The sequence below is a fragment of the Anolis sagrei genome, chromosome 3 (assembly GCF_037176765.1).
Source record: "Anolis sagrei isolate rAnoSag1 chromosome 3, rAnoSag1.mat, whole genome shotgun sequence".
Lineage (NCBI taxonomy): Eukaryota > Metazoa > Chordata > Lepidosauria > Squamata > Dactyloidae > Anolis > Anolis sagrei.
Genome location: NC_090023.1, coordinates 8,152,413 through 8,169,927, shown reverse-complemented (window position 1 = coordinate 8,169,927; position 17,515 = coordinate 8,152,413). Strand labels below are relative to the sequence as shown.

The following is a 17,515-nucleotide window of genomic DNA, read 5'->3' as shown; positions in this document are numbered from 1 at the left end:
TTCCAGCAGCATGCAGAGGAATGAGGAAGTACTCCATCAAAGCACTTGGTGTTACAATGGATGATGAAGTGGCAGCTCCCCCTGTGGCTGGAATCAAGCCAGAATCCAGCAAACCCTCATGAAGCCGGAAAAACTTGGGGCACAGCTGGAATGTTAAACTGCCTCTGCATCTGTCTATATATGTTGTATGACTAAATGGCATTGAATGTTTGCCATGTAACCGCTTTGAGTCCCCCCAGGGGTGAGAAAGGCGGTATATAAATACTGTAAATAAATGTATATACGCATTGCAATCTGCTCTGAGTCCCCTGCGGGATGAAAAGGGTGGAAGATAAATACTGTAAATAAATAAATGAATGAATAAATAATTTCCATGTTATCGGAATCCCCTAAAATTCAGCTCTACTAGTGTGGAATCCACAAAATTAAAGGGTGAATTGTTGGTCCTGTATGTATTAGTCACTTCCACACATTTTTTTCAATATCCACAAAACCATATTTGACACAACTACCAGTAGACTTTGGGCTACTTCTACAGTTGGGTTTTTGGGTTCCTTTCAAACAACATGGTGAGATTGGAATTTGGCAACCCAGGTCTCACCCACTGGAGAAACACAGTCGGTCCTCCTTATCTATGGGGAATTAGTTTCACGACTCCATTTGCTTCCTCCTCAATACAACTCAAATATTTAAACATGGGTTGTAGGTTTTTTCGGGCTATATGGCCATGGTCTAGAGGCATTCTCTCCTGACATTTCACCTGCATCTATGGCAAGCATCCTCAGAGATAGTGAGGTCTGTTGGAATTAGGAAAAAAAGGTTTATATATTCCTAGTTCCAACAGACCTCACCAACTCTGAGGATGCTTGCCATAGATGCAGGCGAAACGTCAAGAGAGAATGCCTCTAGACCATGGCCATATAGCCCGAAAAAACCTACAACAACCCAGTGATTCCGGCCATGAAAGCCTTCGACAATACATTTAAAGATGGCTCTCATGTCCCTTCTTGGTCTTCTCTTCTCCAAGCAGAACCTACCCAGATCCCTAAGTTGCTCCTCAGATACATCCATAGTTTCCAGGCCTTTGACCACTTTGGCCACCGTTATTTGGACACATTTGAGCTTGTCCACAATGGATTTGTGCCAAGCATGACACTTGCAAGAGTTAATTTTTTTGACATTCTTTTTGTATTGTTATAAGAATTCAAATTTCACAAAGCTGCCAGACTGCCAAGAAGGCTCAAGTGGCATTCTTTCTATATATCTTGTGATAAGTCAGATAAATACCAATGGTTTTCAACAAGGAATTCAAGCATCTGTCTCTTTCCTGATTTTTAGCCAGTTATCATGCCATTTATGATAAATCTAAAAGCAGATGCATTATTTTCCCCATTACCAGGCTAGACGGGGATAAGCCAGCATCTGTAAGCCAGTGATAAAAAAAATACCAGGACACATGTCATTTGGAAAAGAATTAGGGAATCATCATCTGGAAAACCGTCCAGCGTAAAACCCCTTCAAATGCTTGGCACTCTTGTGCATTTCCCAGCTATCCGTATGTATCTTTCACAGGTGAAATTGCTATAAGGGTAATCTTTAAAGGCATTATATGGCTCTTCTCCATTGAACTCAAGCCAGTAGGTATGGCTCTGTCTTCTTATTTTATGCCAACAAATGGAGACTATCCCATGCAGTATAGATATCAAGAGAGACCTTCTGATAGTGTTTATGGCGCCAATCTCTAGTCCATTTTCTGTAATCTGGATTTCCACAAAAGCTGCTTTGACGAGAGAAAAAAGGAGAAACACAGGTGGAATTTCACCGATGTCAAACTCATATACCTTTCCTTGTATTTCTTGGGCAATTGCTCAACAAGTATACTTACTTACTTACTTACTTATTTAGGCGATTCCTCGTTTGCCGAGTAGGATAGTCTTCCAGGATCAGTGTTCTGGTGGGTCCGTTGGTGACTATGGAGCCCTATTCTTGATCTGCATCTTCTTCCGCAGTGAGGGCATTGGTTTCCAGGTGGAAGGTGGTCTCGGTCAGGGTTGGCTTGGCGTGCCTTCTCTTGGCACGTTTCTCACTTTCACCCCTCCATTCGTGCCTCTTCAAATTCTGCAGCACTGCTGGTCACAGCTGACCTCAAGTTGGAGCGCTCAACTGTGCTGCTAAGAAAAAGATCTACACCAGTGCAAAAGCTGAGGTCCAAAAAAAGAGAAGAGAACTCAAGTTGGACAAAGAAGGCAGGAGAAATCCAACACCTGGCAGATAACCATGATGCTCAGGGATTTTTCAAAGCCACAAAGGTCATCTATGGACCAAGAAACCATGGCATACAGCCTCTACGCTCATCAGATGGAACCAAACTCCTGAAGGACCAAAAACTCAATTGCACTACCTTGGAAAGAAGACTACCAAAGCCTCCTGAATCGCAACTCCAATGTGGCCGAAGAGGTTCTCTCACAAATCCCGCAACAACAAACCAGGCATGAGCTTGCAGCACTGCCTAATTTGGAAGAAGTCAGCAATGCCATCAACCAACAAAAAAATAACAAATCCAGCGGACCTAATGGGATCCCTGCTGAAATCTTTAAAGAGGGAGGACCTGAGCTGACACAACAACTCCACCAGCTCATAGAAAAAGTGTGGGTGACCGAGAAAATAAGTATATTCCATTAATGATATGCCTGTGAAAAGTGGACTGTCTACAGACATCATACTGAACTCCTGGAACGATTCCATCAGTGTTGCCTCTGAAAAATTCTGCAAATCTCTTGGGAAAACAGGCAGACAAATATCAGCATTCTAGAAGAAGAAGCAAAGATCACCAGCATTGAAGCCATGCTCCTATGCCATCAACCTCGCTGGACGGAATGCCACATTGTTGGAATGCCCAATCATCGTCTCCCAAAGCATTTACTCTACTTCCAACTCAAGAACACGAAATGTAATGTTGTTGGGCAGGAAAAGAGATTTAAAGATGGGCCCAAAGCCAACCTTAAAAGCTGTGGCATAGACACTGAGAACTGGGAAGCCCTGGTCCTTGAGTGCTCTAGTTGGAGGTCAGCTGTGACCAGCAGTGCTGCAGAATTCGAAGAGGCACAAACTGAGGGCAAAAGGGAGAAATGTGCCAAGAGGAAGGCGCATCAACCCAACCCTGACCAGGACCACCTTCCACCTGAAAACCGATGTACTCACTGCGGGAGAACATGCGGATTAAGAATAGTGCTCCACAGCCACCTACAGACTCATCATCAAGACACTATACTTGGAGGACCATCATCCTCGGGCTACGAGGGATCGCCGAACATGTGAAACTTCACGTGGATCTATTGTTAGTTGACTAGAGCAGTTTTATTTACCTATGGTTGTTGTGGAGTCCCTTCAAGATATTCCTGACTCTTGGCTACCATAACATGAACTTGTCACTGGGTTTTCTTGGCAAAAATTGTTCAGAGGGGTTTGCCCTTGCTTTCCTCTAAAGCTGATTGTAGCCCAGTGGGTTTCAATGACCAAACAGGGATTCTAATCCTGTTTCCACGGTTCAAACCAGTATACCACACTGGCTCTCCAACCTATGTGTTGACTCACTATTAAACAAATGAATGGATTTACTCTAAACCCATTGAGCCCCCGGTGGCGCAGTGGATTTTAGCGCTGAGCTTATGACCGAAAGGTCGCTCCGGGGAGCGGCGTAAACTTCTGCTGTCAGCCCTAGCTTCTGCCAACCTAGCAGTTCGAAAACATGCAAATGTGAGTAGATCAATAGGTACCGCTCCGGCATGAAGGTAATGGCGCTCTGTGCAGTCATGCTGGCCACATGACCTTGGACAATGCCGGCTCTTCGGCTTAGAAATGGAGATGAGCACCACACCCCAGAGTCAGACATGACTGGACTTAATCTCAGGGGACAAGCTTTACCTTAGAATCATAGAATCAAAGAGTTGGAAGAGACCTCATGGGCCATCCAGTCCAACCCCCTGCCAAGAAGCAGGAATATTGCATTCAAATCACCCCTGACAGATGGCCATCCAGCTTGTTTAAAAGCTTCCAAAGAAGGAGCCTCCACCACACTCCGGGGCAGAGAGTTCCACTGCTGAACGGCTCTCACAGTCAGGAAGTTCTTCCTCATGTTCAGATGGAATCTCCTCTCTTGAAGTTTGAAGCCATTGTTTCGCGTCCTAGTCTCCAAGGAAGCAGAAAACAAGCTTGCTCCCTCCTCCCTGTGGCTTCCTCTCACATATTTATACATGGCTATCATGTCTCCTCTCAGCCTTCTCTTCTTCAGGCTAAACATGCCCAGCTCCTTAAGCCGCTCCTCATAGGGCTTGTTCTAGTGCCTCTATCATAGTCCACTATACCACACCAGCTTTCTATTGTCTTGTTATGCAACTTTACAACTCGCTAACATTGTTTTCTAGCGTATCCAGTATGTATAAGGTTACTGTGATTGAGACTTCCAGACTTCTTGAAATGTACGGTTTCCATCGTGCACACAATTACTTTAACAATTTTTATTTCTCATATTTCAGTTTTATTACAAAATTTGTTCAGGATGTTGGTACAAAAGTCCAAAGAGGGGCCAAGCTGGGGGAAAGAAGTTATCAGACACCATGAAGTAAATTAAATTTTTATTCTGTAATACATATTTATATATTTTGTATTTATATTTATATATATTTATATATTTGTATTTATGAGCTCACCACTGAGCCCAGACTTTCGGTAATACAAGGTAGAAAGCAAGAGCCAGACGCATCCGAACTCCAAAATGCATATCGTCAGGAATCTCAAGCAGACCACAAAATCCACTCGTTACGTTAGTGCAGTTGGAAACTCGTGCGCCAGTGGTAAACTACCTCATCTAGAGTCAGACTTGCCCCATGGATCAGTGTTTGAAGACAACTGAATGGATGGTTTGGCTGATTCTAAAAAAATAGTCAACCCAACAAGGTGTCAATTTGAGTGTGGCTGACACCAGATACAAGAGGCTTGGTTTGCATCTCCATAAATCGTCCCAACATGGAGGGCATAAAATAGTAGTAAGAGTAATCATAATCGCAATGTGCCTCGGGGCTATTTCATTGTGTTCCCATGAGGCACACCACTCGTATTCTTGAACTGTCCCCCAAAAGGGAGGAAAAGATACCATAAGTTGAAAAGCAGCATCTTCCATAGCATGTCTGGACAGTCAAGACAAATCATATTTTTTTCCTAAACTGGAGATGAGTCGGTGACCCAATGGTAAGACTGCATTGATTCTTTTCACATGGTAACCCTCCTTGTCGTGGCATAAATTTTCTATCTGGCTGCAATTGGAGGAGTTCACTGGGCACATTTTGCTACACAACCCCCTAAAATGCCATGGGGGATTTAGGCAAGAATTCTTTCCTGGATGAATTCTTTCCGTTCATTTCCTTGGTGTGACTGCTGGACACAAGAGCGGTGTAGGAATGGAGAAACTAAAACTGCATGGAGATACAGGATTTTGCCAGGGCTTTCAGAGCAACGGGTCTCCTTGCGAAGTTTACCACTTGTTTCCTAAACGAAGAAAACTGCTTGCGCATGCTCCTGAGCCAGGAAGAGTTGCAAGACCTGGCCAAATGCAGCGAATGACTGAGAAGGGTAAGATAACGTGCATGCTTGCATCAGGGTAAACGCTGGACTTCGATAACTTCCCCTCACCCCTCTTTGAAAGGAATCAAAACAATAAAACCAAAGCAGACAATACACAAAATGGCCCAGTGCAACTGCTGGAGCATTTGGAAAATAAAACCAGGGTAGAAAGCACTAATTGTTTACCTGCAGAGTGGATATATCATGATTGTGTTTAATCAAATCCAACTTCCCAAAACCATAGTGAGCGTTCTTCCCCAACCCTTCCTCAAGTGCAAGTTTGAATCTTCCTTCCAGGTACATAGTTTCACCTTTGCGATGTGCCACCCTTACTCCCACCACGGTGTCCAAAACTCATTTGTCGGAACCCTTCCGGGGCCTACGGAAAGTGGGGGCATCCTTGTTCAGTGCACAGATCCTCCGGGAGAACTCCTCAAATTCTCCTAGGACTTGGTCGTCACACTCCACCGCCACGGCGTGGTCCACCGGGATGTAGTTAAAGGCTTCCAGCTGGTCTCCAGTGCCAAACCCAGTGGCTTCCATGCCCATGATCTCTTCTGCTTGCTCAACCGTGCAAAGGAGGTCAGCCCCGAGGGGGCCGCGGAAGGTGCACGATTGCTCAAGGGTTGCGCCGTGCGGACGCTCGCTGGGCAAGGCAGCACCGTTTATTGCACGAGAGGAGGCCAGGAGGGATTCCTGCTGATCTCGGGAAAGCTTCGGGCTCCCATTTCCCCCGTTTAAACTGTTACACAGATCCTCCTTTTTGCTTTCCTTCGAGAAGTCAAGGGAGGTATCTAATGAGGAGGGTAAAGACCCGACCTTCTTCTCAGCGTCTCCTACGATGGCAATGGGCTGGGTCAAAGCGGAGTTGTAACTCGGAGGGGGAGTCTTGTACTGCAGTCTCTCGTTCTCCGAGTTGGCCCGTTTCCGGAGGCTTTTGTCTGGGGAAGGATGGCTGCTGGAGAAGCCCACATCCAGGCCCCCAAAGGTAGAACTTTGTCTCTTTGGAACTGGAATGGCACTGGAAATGTGGTGTCGATCACTAGGCAAAGAAATAAAAAGATTGAATGTTGTTAAAACAAATTTCAACAGAAAGCTTCATAATCTGTACTCTCAGAAAAGTTGCGAAACTTGAGAGCTTCAGATAAACATAACTTTAGCTTCAGTAAATTTGTGATCATTGTTTTCTTAACAGATTGCTGTAGTTATTAATACTATGACTTGCTATTGGTCCTGCCACAATCACAGGCTCACTGTAGATCTTAAGGTTCAGTTAAAGTGAGATATGATATTTCAGAAGTAAATATAAAGCATTGCAGGGATAGTATGAACACCCTTCCACTGGAAGCAAGGCTGGTCCCCTCCCTGCTTTCCTTTCATTGGCAGAAAGGCTTTTATATTATTACTAGCTGTCCCCTGCCAGGCGTTGCTGTGGCCCAGTCTGGTGATCTGGAAAATAAAGTAATGAGAAAGTGTTGGTTTCTAATATATGTAATTTCTTTATGCTTGTGAGTAAACAGTATTTCTTGTTGTTTCTTTGTCTGTGTTGATGTGGAGATTGTCTGGTTTGCCTACTCTTGGAACATGCAACATATCATTGTCCTTCTTTAGGGGTCCCTTTCAAATCTATGATACTATATTTGTGTGTGTGTGTGAATCATATCTATCTATATCGATGGCTGGATGGCTCTTTGTCAGGAGGGCTTTGATTACATTTTCTTGCCCTGGTGAAGGGAGTTGGATTGGATGGCCTTAAGTATTTTATGTTGGTCCTGGGGGCTCTGTGTGGGAAGTTTGCCCCAATTCTGTCGTTTGTGGGATTCAGAATGCTCTTTGATTGTAGGTGAACTATAAATCTCAGCAACTACAACTCCCAAATGTCAAGGTCTATTTTCCCCAAACTCCATGTGTTCATATTTGGACATATGGAATATTTGTGCCAAGTTAGGTCCAGATTCATCATTGTTTTGAGTCCACAGTACTTTCTGGATGTAGGTGAACTACAAACTCAAGGTCAATGCCCACCAAACTCTTCTAGTGTTTTCTGTTGGTCATGGGAGTCCTATGTGTCACCTTTGGTTCAATTCCATCATTGGTGGAGTTCAGAATGCTCTTTGATTGTAGGTGAACTATAAATCCCAGCAACTACAACTCCCAAATGACAAAATCAATTTTTTTGAGTGGAGGACTTAAATTGGGTTGTTAGGTGTATCGTGTCCAAATTTGGTGTCAATTCCCCCAGTGGTTTTTGAGTTCTGTGAATAGAATCATAGAATCAAAGAGTTGGAAGAGACCTCATGGGCCATCCAGTCCAACCCCATTCTGCCAAGAAGCAGGAACATTGCATTCAAATCACCCCTGACAGATGGCCATCTAGCCTCTGTTTAAAAGCTTCCAAAGAAGAAGCCTCCACCACACTCCGGGGCAGAGAGTTCCACTGCTGAACGGCTCTCACAGTCAGGAAGTTCTTCCTCATGTTCAGATGGAATCTCCTCTCTTGTAGTTTGAAGCCATTGTTCCGCGTCCTAGTCTCCAAGGAAGCAGAAAACAAGCTTTCTCCCTCCTCCCTGTGGCTTCTTCTCACATATTTATACATGGCTATCATATCTCCTCTCAGCCTTCTCTTCTTCAGGCTAAACATGCCCAGTTCCCTAAGCCGCTCCTCATAGGGCTTGTTCTCCAGACCCTTGATCATTTTAGTCGCCCTCCTCTGGACACATTCCAGCTTGTCAATATCTCTCTTGAATTGTGGTGCCCAGAATTGAACACAATATTCCAGGTGTGGTCTAACCAATATCACAAACGAACAATACATTTTTATTTATATAGATTATTTATTTACAGTATTTATATTCCTGCCTTCATGCTTTTAACATGAAGGCAGGAAATGTTCTTACAGAGTTGTTTTATTCTTTCTAAACATGTATGCTTTTTAAACATGCTTTTATACAGTTTTTATCTGCACTTATATGTTTTTAAAATTTGACTGTGAAAATGTTTAATTGCTTTGGAAGCTGCCTTGTGAGCAGCTTGTTTTGGAAGCTGTCTTGCGGCAGTTAAAAAAGCCAATGACATTTTAGCCCATATAAATAGAAGTCTAGTGTCTAGAACCATGGGAAGTCAAGCCATCCCTCTCTTCTGCCTTGGTCAGACCACACCTGTCCAATTCTGGGTATCACATTTGAAGGGAAACATTGACTCTAAGCTGGAATGTGTCCAGAGGAGGGAGATTCAAATGATCAAGGGTCTGGAGAACAAGCCCTATGAAGACCTAAAAAACCAAGGGGATTTTGGCCTGCATCAATAGGAGTCTAATGTCTAGATCCAGGTAAGTTATGCTCTATTCTATTCTGCCTTGGTCAGACCACACTTGGAATCACACTATGTCCAATTCTCGGTATCACATTTGAAGGGAGACGTTGACTCCAAGCTGGAATGTGTCCAGAGAAGGGCCACTAAAATGATCAAAGGTCTGAGAACAAGCCCTATGAGGAGTTGCTTAAAGAGCTGGGCATGTTAAGCCTGGAGATGGCTGAGAGGAGACATGATGAGGGCCATGTATCAAGAGGTGAGGGGAAGACATAGGGAGGCAGGAGCAGGCTTGTTTTCTGCTGCCCTGGAGACTAGGACGCAATGGAACAATGGCTTCAAACTACAGGAAAGGAGATTCCACCTAAACTTGAGGAAGAACTTCAGGAGAGGAAACGTCAGGAGAGAATGCTTCTAAAACATGGCCATACAGCCCAAAATACCTACAACAACCCAACTTCCTGACTATGAGAGAGAGCTGTTCAGCACTGGAACTCTCTCTTTGCCCAAGCGTGTGGTGGAGGCTCCTTCTTAAGCAGAGGCTGGGTGGCCATCTGTCAAGGGTGCTTTGAATGTGATTTTCTTGCTTCTTGGCAGAATGGGGTTGGACTGGATGACCCACGAGATCTCTTCCAACTATTTTTTTTTGTCATGTCAGGAGCGACTTGAGAACCTGCAAGTCACTTCTGGTGTGAGAAAATTGGCCGTCTGCAAGGACGTTGCCCAGGGGATGCCCGGATGAATTGATGTTTTTATCATCCTTGTGGGAGGCTTCTCTCATGTCCCCATATGAGGAGCTGGAGCTGATAGAGGGAGCTCATCCGCCTCTCCCCGGATTTGAACCTGCAACCTGTCGGTCTTCAGTCCTGCCGGCACAGGGTTTTAACCCACAGCGCCATCGGGGGCTCTTCCAACTATGATTCTATGATTCTATAAAGCCATCGAATTAATGGAATACATAAATATAAGTTCTTGTGGGGTTTTTTCGGGCTATAGGGCATTTCTCCTGACGTTTCGCCTGCATCTATGGCAAGCATCCTCAGAGGTAGTTTCGCCTGACGTTTCGCCTGCATCTATGGCAAGCATCCTCACTACTTCTGAGGATGCTTGCCATAGATGCAGGCGAAACGTCAGGAGAAATGCCTCTAGAACATGGTCCTATAGCTCGAAAAACCCCACAAGAACCTAGTGATTCCAGCCATGAAAGCCTTCGACAATACATAAATATAAGTTTTGCTTTCCACAAAACTATGAAAAAGTACACATAAAGAAATAGTGATTACTATGGCAGTCAGCTTTGCTATTTGGAGAGGTCTGAATACAGGTTTTCTACAAAAAAGTGGTTTATTTGCCTACCCTCTGTATCAGGCTCTTTAAAAAGAAGATTATATTTTAATTCGTTTTTTAAAAATACATTCTATATTGGACTTGTGGACTGTTTGCCATGTGAGCTGATTATGTCCATAGACTGTGCATCCCTCGCACATTAAGTCAGAAATACAAGCTGTCCCGAGTGCCAAGTTCACTTCTGTGCCGCTGCCCCCCAACACCCCAGAATTTATGGCCTTGGACGAAGAAATGCTCCGGACTACATGTCCGTTTGCTAGAAAAGAAAGAGGAAATCTATCAGAAAACTCAGTTTTATTCATTTGGGTCTGACGAGGTGAGCTGTAAACCATTAACGTTTGCTCCCTCATAAATCTGTTACTCTATAAGGTCCTCATTCCCACTCTCTACAGGTAGTAATGTACTCAGCAAAACCGAGGTGACTGAATTAACACCTATTGCTGCTGCTGTGCAGGGTCATTGTGCACACATTTGAGCTCTAACTGAATTTCCAGAGATTGTGCTTTTTTTAAAACACCATCACTCCACTCCAACCTTAATACTCCTAGCACCAATTACGCCCATATTTATGTGTATCTGAAAATCCCATTCTATATTTTTGATGAAATGGCTTTTGACCAACACAAACTTTGCCATAATTTTCTGCCATAAACCAAAACCTAACCCCCAGAAAAACAAGCGTGCTATCTACAAACAGGGGGTAAATCAGCTCTTCCCAACCCTCTGGGATTTAAAGCTTGGTACCATGCTTGTCATATTTTGAAATTCTGCTCCACAGCCCAGCTCTTTATCCAAGTTCCAGGTATTACTCATTAGTCGAAAGTACACCAATTGTTTCTGCATGCTCTCTTTAGAATTGGATCTAAAGATCTACTTGGACTTCAGTTCTCTCCCAATTCACTCCAAAAAACACCCAAACTGGAAAGATTAGCAGTGAGCCTCAGACATACATACTTTTGTTTCGTGAATCTGAAAAATCTAAAGTAAGATATCCAAAATTTGGATCTGCTTAGAACCCAAGAAATCATCTATTTAAAGGGAGGATTGTGCATTAGAATAATTAGTTTTGTTCAGGTTTTTGCCTAAATATGGCAGTGCTAAATGGGGTAACAGCGCTCCATGAAGTCATGCTGGCCACATGATTTTGGAGGTGTCTATGGACAACGCAGACTCTTTGGCTTAGAAATTGAGATGAGCACCAACCTCCAGAGTCGGGACACAACGGGACTTAATGTCAGGGGAAACCTTTACCTTTACTAAAACAGGGTAGACTCTATCAGGAAATCAATGGTTCTAAGTCTGCAAAATCTGATAGGAAGAGTCAAGGAGGTCTTTCATTAATAAGGTTTGTTATACACCAGTGGTTCCCAATCTTTTTTTTGACCAGGGACCAGTTTGTTGAAGCATGCAAAAATCAGTTGGTGAGTGTGTTAACTGAAAAATGCAAAGCACAAAACTGATTGGTTGGGCCACACCCAGAAACTAGCTGAGCCTGGGTGTTTTGGCAACAGTTACGTGTTTAAGTTAGTCTGTGCAGGCAATATAGTATAATACTGGGTGAGGCAGCATAACTTCCTTTTTAAAAATGCACGCCATTCAGTCGGTTGAAGACATAGCGGAGCGCTAGTGGTCTCATTTGAGACGCGGGAGTATAAAGTTTTGTCCTGACACAGTTCAGTCACCATCATGCGTTGGAACAGTGAGGAGCTTGCTTTTGCCGTTGAGGCCTACTTTTCGAGTGGATTTGGAGTGGCTGGCCCGCTCTCCAGATTTGGCCCCTTGTGATGTTTTTCTATGGGGTTTTGTTGAAATCCCATGTTTATGTGAAACGTCCAAGGACCCTACAAGATTGGAAAACCAACATCCAGGAAGAAATTGCCAACATAATGCCTGCTATGTTGGCAAGAGTAATGACAAACACCAGAAATCGGTTTACTCAGTGTATGGAGAATGGAGAATGGGGGATGTCATCTACCTAATTTGATCTTCAAAACTACGTAAAACAAAACTTTAAGTATGCGCCTACATTATAAAAAAATAAAAAAATTCTGATTCATACAATGGGTTTTATTAAGTTTTGAAAAAAAAGGACGTTATGCTGCCTCACCCTGTATTTTTGCTTCTTGGCTGCTGGAAGGAAATCCTTCACATGGACAACAAAGGACCATTTGAATCTCTCTCAAAGGACACTGTGTGAGTCAATGCAACTATTTTCATGACTGCATCTATGTTGTTCTGCACAACAAATATTCTTTACTGATCATCTGTGTAGCATATCTTTTCTCTAGCAAGACAGTGTGTGGATTGGTAAAGACGTGAACTATGCGTGATTTCATTCTGCCACACATTTGACCAGGGACCACTTTGACCAGGGACCATTCTCCAACATTAGTACCAAAAGGGTTATGAATCAGTTTTTGTTCAACTTCTGATTTGGTTTGGTTATTTTGGGGTGCTGATTCAGAAAATTGCATTGGATAGATCACATCAACTCTAGTTTCTGATACAGAACATATACCATCCCGTAGTTACCATCTCCTTGCCCACAGAAAACCATATTTAATAATCTAGAGTTAATGTGGTAGTAGTAATCTTTCGTGGGCTGTCAGCCTCTCTCTGACCAACATCCCCATTGCCTTGGCACTACATTCCCATTGTCTTGGCACTACCATCACCAGGCAGCCAGTCCTCCTAGCATGCGACCCCCAAGTGAGAAAGTTTGCCCATGCCTGATCTAGCTCAATAAGTCACAGTGCCCTCATCAGACCACTACCTTCGGCACACAAAGATCTCAGCTATACCAAGATGCTGGAAAATATGCCCACCCATGTACCTGCCCCAGAGTGATGAAGACGGCTTCTGACATGCTTTAATCGAGGAGGGGAAGAAATCTGGCAAGCCCACAATCTGTTCCCAATTCCTTCTGAGGTATAATTTTGGCAGAAAGTAGCCCCATTGTATTTCTACTGAATGTTTCAATCTGGACGGTGTTTGAGAGGTTCCAAGTTTGGGAAGCTTTGCCAATTGTCTGCATTCTTCTTAATATGCCCATAGGATTTCTATTGCCTACATGAAGGAATGTCAACACAGGGAAGCCAACAATGCCATCCATAAAGAACAGTGCTATTCGTAAAGCAGAAACCAGGAACAAGGAATATGAGATTGGTTATGATTCCACTATGAGACGAAGCGGATTTTTAGTGTAGTTTTGTAATTGTTATGTAGTTTATATGTTGTTGTAATTGCCTTTTTGTAAATTGTCTTTTATATGTGTGTACACCGCCATGAGTCGCCCTAAAGGGCTGAGAATGGCGGTTAATAAATGCTTCAAATAAATAAATAAATAAATAAATTAAAGATGTATTAAAACTGAGCAACACAAGATCTATGCACTGCTTTTAGACCTCTTGTTTTTGCCCCAATATTTTAAGAGTTTTTGTTTCCCAGACTTTCTTCCTGGTCAAAACCCACTCTCCATTAAAAAAAAAAACCCTTTAAAAAATCTGAAATTATATTACGAGGCGTGTGGACTGACATGGATAAAAGATTGGATGACCCTTAGTAATGCAAATTTTTTTAAGGATTTGACCAAAGAATGAGCTGGCATTCATACTTTTGGTATGGAAAAAGAAAAATAGAAAAAAAAATCGGCAATCATTTTATAAGATTAACACTAATCAAAATTTGACTACCGAGTTATCTTGAACTTCCAGCAGTGTTGCTGTTTTTGTTTTATATTCTGTGGCTGAGTGCAATCTTTATGTTTTATATTTGGACTATTAAATCAGCCAGAAAGTAAGTGCTGTTTCAATTAAATTGTTTAACACAAACTGGGTATCTGTTTGGTTCATCTCTACCTGAATAAGGCAGAGCCCTGGCATCGTGACATGGACAAACTAAGCCAGTTATTCGGCAACTATCAAGACAAACCAAAGAAAAGAATGGATTGATCACCTTTTAAAGAGTACATGACAGGAAAAAAAAAATGAAATTGATAATATAGTAAAATGTAAGAGGGAAAAATGCCACACAAGGAAGAAGGATGAAGAGGGGAAGCAGAAATTAAAAAGAAATTTACACCTCCTTTTTTGACTTGGATGATGGTTGGAGTTTTTATGTAGATATCTATCTGTGTGTGTGAGTTTTCTGTAGATGGTGTGACTGCATAGGGAAGCTAATGAGGAAACACAACATACAAACAATCTACAAACCCACCAAGAAAATCCAACCAATGCTACGTTCAGCAAAGGACAAGAGGGATCCTCTCACCTCTGCAGGAGTCTACCGTATACCATGCAGCTGTGGACAAGTCTACAGAGGGACCACCAAACGCAGTGCCCAGACACAAATCAAGGAACATGAAAGGCACTGCAGACTACTTCAACCAGAGAAGTCAGCCAGAGCAGAGCACCTGATGAACCAGCCTGGACACAGCATATTATTTGAGAACACAGAAATGCTGGACCACTCCAACAACCACCATGTCAGACTACACAGAGAAGCCATTGAAATCCACAAGCATGTGGACAATTTCAACAGAAAGGAGGAAACCATGAAAATGAACAAAATCTGGCTACCAGTATTAAAAAACTCTAAAATTACAACAGCAAAACAGCAGAGAGGAAACAACCAGGCACAGATTAACACCTCTCAACAAAAGATTTCCCAGGCTCAGCCAGGCCTTCAAATGCTAATGAAGGTGGTCAGTTGAAACATTCACACCTAGCTCCAGCAGAGAAGAGCTCTTTGCCCCACCCCAGCCATTCCACAGATATATAAACCCATTGTCCTAATTCCAACAGACCTCACTACCTCTGAGGATGCTTGCCATAGATGCAGGCGAAACGTCAGGAGAAATGCCTCTAGAACATGGCCCTATAGCCCGAAAAAACCCACAAGAACACAGTGAAGGAGATTGGGAGTCCGAAAACTTGCTCCACCCATTCTTTATCTTCCCACAACACAAGATCATTCCTTTTTTTACCCCTTCCCATTTTTTTTACCTCAACCCCCTATGCCCTTTTTCCTATTTTAAACATATTATGGTAATCAATAAAAATTATTATTAAAAATATTTAAAAATTCAAACAGATTGACCTGTTCTTTTAAATATATTTGTAAATACCCCATGAAAACTTTTGAAAAGATAGAATGCAATTCACAATCTCAAATATGTATCTTTCCCACAATTTCCTCCTAGGGATATTACTTGATAGCACCTGGTTAAAATACTAAATTGGGATTGCCTGGCCACCGGCCAAAATGCACAGCTATAACCCAGTGGGATGAAAAATGCTTGAAAGAGGAAAAGCAAGTAAATGAAAGATTTGTTTTGCTTGTTGCAAACATGACCTCATGGCAGCAAGAAAGGAAGGTGTTTAAGTGGGTTTATAGCCACCCGAAACTTCTGACACTTCGAGCAAACCCTTTGGCCGATAGCATGTCACCTCTACTGAAAGGAAGGGAGGAAAAGCCCTCACACCTCTTTAAAGATTATAGCTTAAATAATGCAAAATTGTGGTAGGGTCAGCAAAAGGTGCCAGGAGGAGATGGATAGTACATAATAAAGCAAGTGGAATTTGGGGGATTTTGGCAAGTTGATGAAATATGACTTATGCTTTTCATTTAAAAGATAGAATACATCACGCTCAAATTCCACAGTTTTATACATGCACATCACTTGGCCAGGAAATACTGGCTTTCTACAAAGGCACCTTAGAAAGACAACTCCAAAATCACAAGTACTACCAAAAATCACAAATGTTCACTTACGGAGCTGCCGCAGCAATTGGAGCTGCAGCATGTATGGAAAGGGAGAGCATGATTTTATACATTACTAGATGGCCCTTGGGGTTCCCTTCCAAACTCTAGGATTCTGTGAAAATGTAGAATTGGTTTCTATTGGTTAATATATGAGAGGCATTCAATGAGTTAACTTGTTGTGGCTTTAAAAAATATAGTTTTTGCCAAAACTTTTTTTAAAAATCCCTAAAAGCAGAAGATGGATATTTGTGAAATTTGGGAGGAATTATCCCATTATCTTGTGTCATTGGATAGAAAATTCAAGGATATAGGCTCTTGTAGTATAAGAAGTATATTATAAGAGGTGTCTATGAACAACGCCGGCTCTTCGGCTTCGAAATGGAAATGAGCACCAACCCCCAGAGTAGGACACAACTGGACTTAATGTCAGGAGAAAATCTTTACCTTTACCTTAGTATAAGCATACTATTTTCACTATTATATTACATTTACTACCTGTCCCCTGCCACACGTTGCTCTGGCCAAGTCTGTGTATATGTGCATTGTGTGTATATATATTTGTTTATATGTGGAATATACATGTGCTTGCGTATATATATGTGGTTTTGCGCATGCGTTGTAATGTATTTTTAATTTTTTGGCCTTTTAAGTCTCTTCTGCAGTCCTTTTCAGAGTTTTTATGAGTGATGGTCACTCATTGGCCTGATAGGTGTGTTGTGTCCAAATTTGGTGTCAATTTGTCCAGTGGTTTTTGAGTTATGTTTATCCCACAAATGAACATTACATTTTTATTTATATAGATTTACCAGGTGATTCAGAAAGTCCATGCTGAAGCCCCCATCAGTCATGGGCTGGAATGGATCATCCTTTTGGTTAAATAGTGCATGATCCCAGTCACTGCAGCAATGGGACTCTTGTGGAAGCACTAGCTCATTCTCCAAGTAGTTTCGAGCCAGAGCTACTGAATATTAACAAAAACACTCCACAATTCATTCTGCCCATTTTGCTAGCAAAGGAACCACATTTACCATGGATGCCCAGAGGCAACATGGCATCTTGGAAGCACTAAAGCAAGAATAGAAGCAATACTGGAACAATTCCATCAGCGTTGCCTCTGAAAAATCCTGCAAACCTCTTGAGAAGACAGGCGGAAAAATGTCAGTGTGCTGGAAGAAGCAAAGAACACCACCACTGAAGCAATGCTCCTACGCCATCAACTCAGCTAGACTGGCCACACTGGCCGAATGCCCGATTACTGTCTCCCAAAGTAGTTACTATATTCCCAGAAAGAGAAACGTAATGTTGGTGGATGGGAAAAGAGATTTAAAGATGAGCTTAAAGCTGACCTCAAAAATGGTCAAGGGAGTTCTTTGAGGAGAACCGTCAAAAACGGTTCTCCTCAAGGGAGAACTGGGAAGCCCTGGGCCTTGAGCGCTCTGACTGGAGGTCAGCTGTGACCAGTAGTGCTGCAGAATTT

The 17,515-nt window shown here is 42.6% G+C and overlaps 1 protein-coding gene across 2 annotated transcripts in view; it reads right to left on the bottom strand.

Annotated features, from left to right (window-relative positions):
- Positions 1 to 4,617: 4,617 nt before the first annotated feature.
- UVRAG (UV radiation resistance associated) overlaps positions 4,618 to 17,515 on the bottom strand; it is a 145,792-nt gene continuing 132,894 nt past the window's right edge. For both annotated transcript variants that reach the window (XM_060771249.2, XM_067466464.1), the window contains one exon: positions 4,618 to 6,661. In XM_060771249.2, the coding sequence (XP_060627232.2) occupies positions 5,974 to 6,661 (688 nt within the window). In that variant the 3' untranslated portion in view covers positions 4,618 to 5,973. The remainder of the gene's footprint in view (positions 6,662 to 17,515) is intronic.